The 9,987-nt window shown below is 45.9% G+C and overlaps 1 protein-coding gene across 1 annotated transcript; it reads right to left on the bottom strand.

The window, feature by feature from the left end:
- Positions 1–4,902: 4,902 nt before the first annotated feature.
- On the bottom strand, positions 4,903–7,780 carry LOC147424264 (putative pentatricopeptide repeat-containing protein At3g25060, mitochondrial). The gene has a single exon (XM_086501730.1). The coding sequence runs from the start codon at positions 6,552–6,554 to the stop codon at positions 5,952–5,954; it is 603 nt and encodes a 200-aa protein (XP_086357856.1). The 5' UTR covers positions 6,555–7,780; the 3' UTR covers positions 4,903–5,951.
- Between the last annotated feature and the right edge of the window lie 2,207 nt (positions 7,781–9,987).

Raw genomic sequence — 9,987 nt, 5'->3', positions numbered from 1 at the left:
GAGCCTCCGTCAATGTGGTGGTCGCCCTCGTAGAAGTGGGCGTCTAGCTCTCCCAAGCTCAGTGGATCTGTCCACTAATATACCTCTGGTAGAAGTGAGCACTAAAGTCTGTTGCGAAGCATGTTCATCCGGCTGCTGAGTCCCTACTGTAAAGAAGTCAGTGATCTCCCTCTATCAATGTCTCCCACTACCTGGTCTCCTCAAGAGACTTTCCCTGTGTCTGCGCAGCTCTAGCAAAAACAACCCGAGGCATCTCTGATCCTGATATCTCATGACTCTAGCCAATGGTCCAAAGCCCTCTCTGAATGGACAATGGAAGCGGCCTCGTATATCTCGTAGTTTACCGGACAATGACAAATGTGATGTAACTCTGTTCTGGCTCTATATGACATAACTGGCATATCCTGGCTTCTGCTGGTACTCTCCTAAATCTGTCAGTCTTGATCTCTAGCTGATGCGATGATGTGCGCAACTGCTCAATAGCACATCATATCCCATAGGATAAATGAGACTCCATCTAGGCCGGTCTGATCACATATCCATCCTCTTGTTAGTTGGAGGAGATGCTCTCTATAGAAAGCCATCTTCGTGCCCAACTCTTGTACTGGCTGTATCCAGTATGATCCTAAATATGCAACTTTCTGATGTCACTAGTATGATCCTAAATATGCGACTTTCTGACATCAGCTCACTGTTGACTTGCATAGAGCTACATGTCTTCAAGACACATGCGTAGGTGATTGCATCTGGAGAGAGGCCCTCGCTTTGCATCTGCTGAAATAGACTAGAGCTTTTTGGCCTTGCCCCTCTGGGGAAAATCTTGCAATCAGTGTCCCTACACTCCGGACATGAAGCTCCTCGAGCACTTGCGTAGAGCAACATGCCTTCAAGACAAAAGAATTGGTGATTGAATTTAGAGAGATACACTTGCTTTGCATCCGCTGAAAATAGCCTAGAGAGCTCTAGCCGTGCATGACATATTTTTTCAATCGCCCTACTCTTGTTGCTGATAGCCGTTTTTTCGGCTCTTTGTAATTGCCACAGTGAGTTACCTCACCCTACCAAAATCACCCAAACACTGTGGCTATCCCTACCATTTCATTGTACATAGGCGTGCGTGAGTCACGGGACTTTTCCCATATCTTCTTAAAAACCCTCAGCTAGCTAGTCACTGGGCTAGGTGAGCCAAAAAAAATAAAAAAATAAAAGTATATTATGGCCTCTTTGTGTGTAAATATTTCATTGTATATATGGCTTAAATATAGGGATTTTTTATAATTATTTTGGTATTTTATTTAAATATTTCTACTTAGGTGTGTGTTTTATTAAACCTATGTACACCTTCTTTCATCCTCTTACACCATAATTATATTTTTTTGCCAATATGTACATACTCTAACCTCATATTTTTCCTTTATACAAATCACTCCCACATTTTCACCCTCACCCTTGTGAAAACAAAAAATTGATTTCTACTCATTGGTTACTTTTATTATATTATTTACTTGCATACCTTTTCCTCTTTCACCCAAAATAATTCAAGGAGGGACCATATCATATGATTCCAATATCTTTCCATATCCATAACTCCATATTTTTATTATTATTTTTACTCATTATTCTAACACCATGTGCTCATTGAGCTAAAGTCCATGAATAGTCCATACACTAGTCCCACCATGTATATATTTCTTATTTCATCAATAATCCTCCTCCATGCATGGGTCAAGGGCAACTTGAATGCTTTGTATTATAATATGACAAAGGAGGGGCTCACTCTTGGATATTGTACAAATTCAACAAAAGAGGGGGCCACTAAAAGACTTTTGCAGGCATAAAAAACAGGCTTTTTGGTGAGAATTTTGGCACCTATCTCCACTCTGAATTTGGAGCGGTGGTCAAAAGAGAAAATGTAGCCCACGCCCTGAATAATCACCCCAAATTTTTTCATGATTTTTGGAGCTACCAGCTGTGAGCTATGATTTTTTTAGTGGACCCCAGTTTTCCCATGCTATGCAGCCACACTCTCTTCCACTTTATCATTTTCCTCTTTCACACACACTTCTCCACTCATCATCCCCATCTCTCTCACCACTCCTCTCTGCACACTACTCACCTTCTTCTCAACCTTGAAGAATAAGAGAAACCATGGTGAACTCATACCTCCCACACACAATTCCATTCCAAAATTGACCACCTAGTTTCATTTTTCCTCCTCCAAATTACCCATATCTATCAAAAAACCACAAAATTCAGCCTCTTCTCTTAAAAGACAGCATCATGGTGGTTGATTACTCAGCTTCAATTACCTTGTCTCTCAAGGAAGGTCAAGAGTGGAGAAAAAATGTACCGTCAAAGCTAGTGGACCGTCAACAAGCGTCAAAATTGGCCCTACTCAAGACACTTGGAGCATCAACCTTGAAAGAAATCCACCTTTTCTTACCTCTTAAGAGTTTTTCTTCCTTATTTGTATCCTACATGGATACTCCCATTGTAAATATCCAATTCCATTTGTAAATTAATACTAACTCTACTAACACTAACCCACTATGAAAAGTCCTATCACCTCCATTTCTCTCCTCTCTCTTTCCCCACCAACTTCTTGATAATTCCAAGCAAAAGAAATTAGATAAATTGCTGAAAATCTAACCCAACCATGGTTAGAGGAGTAACCCTAGCGTTCAAAATTGCTATAAAAGGAGGGTGTAGTTAGCATAAAAGGGGGGGAGCCATAAGCAAGAGCACTATGCTATAGCTTGAGAAGCCAAGCTCAACCTCTCTAGAAGGAGCTCTTGAGTGGAAGCTCATTGTCTTATGCATGTGCATGTGTTGTAATAGGGGATTAGCAAGGGAAATCTATGCCATTGTAAGAGAGAGAGTGATCATTCAATTGAGAGTAGGAAATCTATCATTTCTCCTACTAGTGTAAGCCCAACATTCGCTGAATCAAGGAGGGTGGATTTGTACTAATCTTGGATATTTTGTCTCCCTTCCAACGTGAAGTAATGGACAACAATGATGCGTAAGTGTCTTGGTTTTTTTTTTAAAGTTCTTGATAGCTTGTCTCTGGTGTTGTCATCAATCTAGCCATAAATCCCACATACTGTAAGAGGGCGACAGGGTGGAGAGGACTCCCTTGGCCTTAAGACAGTGATTGGGGTGGCTTTTCTTGTGATGTGTTGTGGTGAAATTTACGCAAGCTATGTTGAACAAGTACTAATCTCACTTTAATTTGTCATGACAGATTTGTAAGAAGGTATTAATGCAACAAGCACCCCCTCCCCCTTTCTCTCTCTTTCTTAAATATATAGTTGTGTTTGCTTGATCATCGCCGATACGTTTCAAAGCAGCCCGAGCACTATCTCTCTCTCTCTCTCTATCTCTCTCTCTCGTGTTTTAGTGTGTGAGAGTATTCCATTGGTGTTAGGGTTAGTGTAAATTCCTTGCTTGTTTGTGGGTTGCTCTAACGATTCTCCTCTTTTGCGCCCTAGTTCGCTCTTAAACTAGGTGGTGCCCCTAGTGTAGTTGGGATTTGGCGGTGGGTTTGTTGTTTTGGTTTGTGTTGTGTTGTGCCACAGCCCCATTGAGCAGCACGGGAGCCTTGAAGGGTGTCTAGAGGCCACTCTTCTTGTTGCCCGCCCCGGACCGCCTCATTGCGTACATCCCGCAATCAGTGCATTCCAAGAGGCGACATTCTAGACATGCAATTCCAAGCACATCTTTTTTCAACAGCCTCTAACTAACAATATAATTGAGAATTTTTGGCCCATATCAACATCTTCCTTCGAGCCAGATTCCTTGAAAATGCATGCGTAGGTGATTGGATCGGGAGGGAGGCCCTAGCTTGGCATCTGCTGAAAACAGATTAGAGTTGTCAGGTGCAGCGAAGAGAATAAGGATTTTCTCGGATCTAGTACTCCGCACACAAACACAAGGGACACTTTACTTCACTTGAAAGAACTGAATTGAACTGAAAGAAAGAGAGAGACGAGAGAGAGAAAAGAGACGACACAGGGATGTCGGGTTACAACCCTCAAGGGCCCCCTTGCTTTGTTGCCAGAGCAAGTACTTTTATTATTCTTGCACAATGCTACTACAATGACTAAATGCTGAGATGCTGATGCTAATGGGTATTGATGCTGGGTACTGGGTACTAAGATACTGAAGGGGTCTGAGGTACTGAGGTTCTATGTCGATGATGATGATGTCAACGACGAGGTATTGATGGTCTATGTCGACGACGGGTACTGCTGGACTATGTCGAAGACGGGGAGGTCTACGACGGGTACTGCTAACTATGTTGCAGACGATGATGTCGGTGACGGGTACTGTTAGTCTAGACGATGACGATGTTGACGACGACCCTCACGGATATGACGATGTCGCCGTGACGATGACGACGACGCGAGGCTAGGGCTGAAATCTGAAAACGTTAGGACTGTGCCGCCGCCGACGATGATGTCGACGGCGACTGCTGTGCTAAGGGCTGAAAACTGAAAATGCTGGCTGTCCTGTAAGGATGAGAACTGGCGCTGATGTAAGGGCTAAAAACGCGGTACTGTGTTGTGGCGATGATGATGACGATGTCGACGACGACAATGGTGTCGATGATGACGGCGTCAAGGCTGAAAAACGCTAAGGTTGAAACTGAAATCTATCGCAATGGATGGCTTTCCGGCGAGGATTTGCTACCGGGAATGGAATCGGGGATGCGACGAGGCTAAAGGGATGGTACTATTGCAAAAACGCTGATGGCTGAAATCTGCTCCAAAAACGCTAGTGTTGCTGGGGTACTGCTGAGAGAGAGACCACCTGCTGCGTGCAACACTTGGTGCACCACCTTCTGCTACCTCCTCCCCCTCTCTGAGTATCCAATGGGTTTCTTTTATAGTTTCTTAGCAATTTATAGTGCTCTGGAAAATGCTCGTGCTGAAATGACTGTATTGTGCAAGAGAGGGTATGCAACTATGACCGGCCTGGGCATGCACGTCCTGCTAGAGGCTCACAAAGTGCCAGGCTCAGTCCTAAGCTATGAAGAAATTTACATGTTTCCGTGAGGCCATCACATTTGGCATAGATATCAACCAAAGCACTGCCAAGCTCATGTTGCATCCAGAAAAACCAGTTGAGAGCTTCCTATTGCTGGGCATATTCTGTACAAGAGCACTCCAAGAGACTTTGTATGGCGAGAAACCCTCAGTATGCATTTGGTTAAAACATCACAGAGCTTCCTTGCCACAACCATGTTGCACATATCTTGTGATCAATACACTCCAAGTGATGAGATTTTGAGATTATGCCCATATAGATTCTTCAACAGTCTCTGACTAGCAATCTCATTAAGAATTCTCTCACCCATGTTAGAACAGTCCCAAGCACAACATCATTCTCTAATAGTCTCTCTAATCTCATTGAGAATCTCTCACCCATGTCAAAGCAAAACAGCCTTCAAAGTGCAAGCATGTGTGAATGCATTTGAAGAGAAGAAAGGCTTTCCCTTCGTATTTTGGTTAAAACATCCGAGAGCTTCCTTGCCATAGAAATGTTTTTGACTCCTCATCATGATCTTCATATCTACGCTTGATTTGTGTTGCGAGTATTGCATCTTCCCTAGAGTTTTCAGTGGATTTTCTGCCTCTCTATGGATATTTGTTTGCATCACAATTGACATACATATCGACCAACGTACACACTCACCAGTATGATCCTAAATATATGACTTTCTGATGTCGGCTCACTGTTGACTTTGTACAAATCCTTCTTTTGAGGCACCTGCTTCTAGTTCAAATGCATGAAGACCATGATGAGGGCTCAAGCACTTTTTGTGCTTTTTGAAGTGCATCACATCTGGCATACATATGGACCAAGGCAATGCCAAGCATGACATCTCTTTTCAAGAGAATCTTGCGTAGAGCCACATGCCTGCAAGATGCACACATAGGTGATAGCGTCTAGAGAAATGCCCTCGCTTCGCACTTGCTAAAAACAGCCAGAGCTTCCTGGCCTGGCCCTTGTCGGGCATATCCTGCAATTAGTGTGTTCCCAAAGACGACATCCCATAGAGGAGCACCACATTTGGCATGCATATCAACCAAGGCATTGCCAAGCACGACAGTTTTATGCAACAGCCCCTGACTAACAATATCAGAGTGAATTTTTAAACCCATATCGGCATCTTGCATACAACCACATGCCTTCAATATGCATGCGTATGTGATTGCATATGGAGAGAGGCCCTCGCTTTGCATCCGCTGAGAACAGCCAAGAGCTTTCTGGCCCTGATCCTGTTGTGCGTATCCCGCAATCAATGCACTCCAAGAGACGGCATTCGGGACAAGAAGCTCTTCAGGCATGTTTTGTGCTTTTTGGAGTGCACCACATTTAGCATACATATCGACCAAGGCAGTGTCAAGCACGAATTGTTTTTGCAATAGCCCTTGACTAACAATATCACAGTGAATTTTTAAGCCCATATCAACATCTTGTGTAGAGCCACATGCCTTCAAGATCCACGCATAGGTGATTGCATCTGGACAGAGGCCCTCACTTTGCATCCGCCGCTGAAAACAGCCTAGAACTTTCAGTCCCTGCTCCTGTTGTGCATATCCCCCAATCAGTTAATGCCGTTCCTAATAGTAAGCTCCTCAAGCACCTGCTGAAAACAGCCCAGAGCTCCTGGCCTGGCCCTTGTTGGGTATATCCTGCAATCATAGCGTTCCAAAAGACATCCCGCACCACATTTGGCATACATATCGACCAAGGCATTGCCAAGCACGACAATTTTTGCAGCAGCCCCTGACTAACAATATTAAAGTGAACTTTCAAGCGCATATCGGCATCTTGCTTACAGCCACGTGCCTTCAAGATGCACGCGTATGTGATTGCATCTGGAGAGAGGCCCTCGCTTTGCATCCGCTGAAAACAACCGAGAGTTTTTTGGCCCTGCTCTTGTTACGCGTATCTCACAATCAATGCACTCCAATCGGCATCTTGCTTACAGCCACGTGCCTTCAAGATGCACGCGTATGTGATTGCATCTGGAGAGAGGCCCTCGCTTTGCATCCGCTGAAAACAACCGAGAGTTTTTTGGCCCTGCTCTTGTTACGCGTATCGCACAATCAATGCACTCCAAGAGACGGCATTCAGGACAAGAAGCTCCTCAAGCACATTTTGTGCTTTCTGAAGTGTACCACATTTAGCATACGTATCGACCAAGGCATTGCCAAGCACGACAACAGCCCTTGACTAACAATATCAAAGTGAATTTTTAAGCCCATATCAACATCTTGCATAGAGCCAAATGCCTTCAAGATGCACGCATAGGTGATTGCATCTGGACAGAGGCCCTCACTTTGCATCTGCTAAAAACAGCCTAGAGCTTTCTGTCCCTGCTCCTGTTGTACATATCTCGCAATCAATTAACGCCGTTCCATATAGTAGGCTCCTCAAGCACCTGTTGAAAACAGCCCATAGCTTCCTGGCGCAAGCATATCTTGCAATCAGTGCGTTGCAAAAGACAACATCCCGCACCACATTTTGGCGTACATATTGACCAAGGCATTGCCAAGCACGGCAATTTTTTGCAACAACCCCTGACTAACAATATCAGAGTGAATTTTTAAGCCTATATCGATGTCACAAACTGGTGATGTGGCTGCGGGCTGTCCAGTACACACACACACACACACACACACACTCCTTCAAGCATGGATAGTCCCGCGAATTCCGGCTGAAACGTTGAAGTGGCACAGCCGTACGGTCAGCTCCGTGTTTCGCAGCGGGAAAAGCAGAATGCTGTGGCAGCAGCGTACGGCAAAAAGCATAAGCGTGGGCTGTTTTTGGCTACGCAAATTTGCCTTGCTTTATTTTACGCAAGAGAAATGAGAGAGAATGAGAGAGAGAGAGAGAGAGAGAGAGAGAGAGAGAGAGAGAGAGAGCTCTTTTGCTTTATTTCAAAAAGGCTTTTGATTTACCAGCTTTTGGGGCTCTGCTTTTAGCATCCCTTGTAAACCTATACTCACTTCTCAGAGCATCTAGACGCAGAGTCTGAGAGGGAGTCCCGACCACTCACTTGTACTTTGAGTTGCAGATTAATACAAAAAGAAATACCGAAAGGGGCGCCGGTCTTTGGGGCCAATATCTCTAGGCACTGAACTCCGCCGGGCTAGTGTTGAATTAGTTGTGAACTGTAAACTGTTTTGAAGTGAATTCTTGTGGTGTCGTGGTAGAATTTCGACTTGGAGTGTCCCAGTCTGTTACAGTGGTATCAGAGCACGGCCGATTTCCCTTCTACGGGAAATCCTATCCTTTTTACGCGGCACCTATGGCTTCAAGCAGAGATCAGTCGACCTCCTCTGCATCCGTGTCTTCATAGAGTCATTGCCTACTGAATTCTCTTTGCTATCTGTTTTGTATGCGTAATTGAGAGCGATTACTCTCCTTTTAAGGGGAGGGCAAGTGACAAGTTGATGGCGTGGCATTATCGTACCGCACTAGAAAAGAGGAGTAAAGGTCAGACCCTAGGGGCGAGATTTGCGGTACATTTTGCGGGACTACTAATGTGGCAGTGTGGACGCATGCAGCTTTTAGTCTAGTTATGATAGTGTTTACTTTTTGGGCGCTACAGCTTTTGATAGCAGTTTCTGCTTGGTCTGTGCGCCTTTAGTTTTTTTTTCCGAGAAAATGATCCTTCTATTAGTTACTGAAACTGCCCATAGGGCTACAACCACCTCTTCAAGAGAGGGCTACAACAACCATGGTGGGAGACTCTCCCAATGAAAAAACCAGCATATGTACAATGGGGCTAAATCAAGAGATGGGGGGAGGGAAAAGCCACACAGGTGGTCGGTAGTGCCATCGAAGTACACCCTGGACCATGGTGTAGAAAGGCCTAGGACGCCAGAGTCGTAGGAAAGCCTCTCTGCGCTCCCGCATGCGGTCGGAGCTGCCTTGTAGTCTCTCGAGCTGTCCTCTGAGAGTGTGGATCAGCTCTAGCCAAAAATCGCGTACAGTCTCTGCTGGTGGCACAGGGCGAGCCTCAAAGATGCGGAAACAATGGCCCGCCAGATGAACCAGAGTGTCATGCCACTAATGAGCTCCCAACACTCCTCTCTCTAATTGCACCACTCCTGTGGAGTAAGCTCTGTAGTAGCAGGCTGAGGTGTAGGTCGCCCCTCCTGCATCACTATCATCCTGCTGGTGGAGGATAGCTCAAACTGAAGTGCCGGGTCCATGAGGGTGGACCAAGCCGCTGCTCCCCAAGTGTACTGTCGAGCCGTGGAGAGAGCAGGCATCAGCCGAAGAACTCGTAGCCACACCTGCTGGGCCGAGGGACAGTCCCAAAGACAGTGATGCTGACTCTCCACAACATGGCCACAAGCTACACATGCGGCCGAGAGACCACTATGCACTAGCCAACTCCCAACTGCTGTAGCTCTATGTGCGACCAGCCACTGAAACAAGGTGACTCGCCTCGGCTGTCTGGAGTCCCACAACCTCTCCCAAAATGCTGTCAAGAACTCAGCTGTGAGACCCTCCTCCTGCCAATGAGGTGCTGCAGCGGGGCGGGCCTCTTTGTGTGCTGCTAGTATATGACATCCCAGACGAACAGTGTATTGAAAGAACGGGACTCCTGGATGGTCTGCAGAAGAGAAGGGATCCCTCCATAGCCACTCACCAGGATCCCACTGTACTCGTGCCAGTGGACAACACTCCCAAGCCCACAGCCTCCAGTGTCTAGTCTCAAGAGCTGCTGGGACAGGATCTATGACACACGTCCTCCCACAGATGCCCACTACTCGGATTCTCTCAAAACAGCACTCAGCCACCCGTGGGGCCTCTACTGCAACTCGCTGAAGGCATCCCCCACCCTGGAGCTCGAAGAAAAGGGATGGAACAGTTTCTGAGCAGGCCCTGACTGAGATGAGAACCTCTAGTCGTGTGAAGGCTCCCATCCACCGGGGTGCTACTGGCTCGAGAGGCGTTAGC

Source organism: Adiantum capillus-veneris, chromosome 26 (assembly GCF_014529385.1).
Source record: "Adiantum capillus-veneris isolate H3 chromosome 26, ASM1452938v2, whole genome shotgun sequence".
NCBI lineage: Eukaryota > Viridiplantae > Streptophyta > Polypodiopsida > Polypodiales > Pteridaceae > Adiantum > Adiantum capillus-veneris.
Note: the sequence above shows the minus strand (reverse complement) of the source record. Positions and strands in the feature narration are given on the sequence as shown.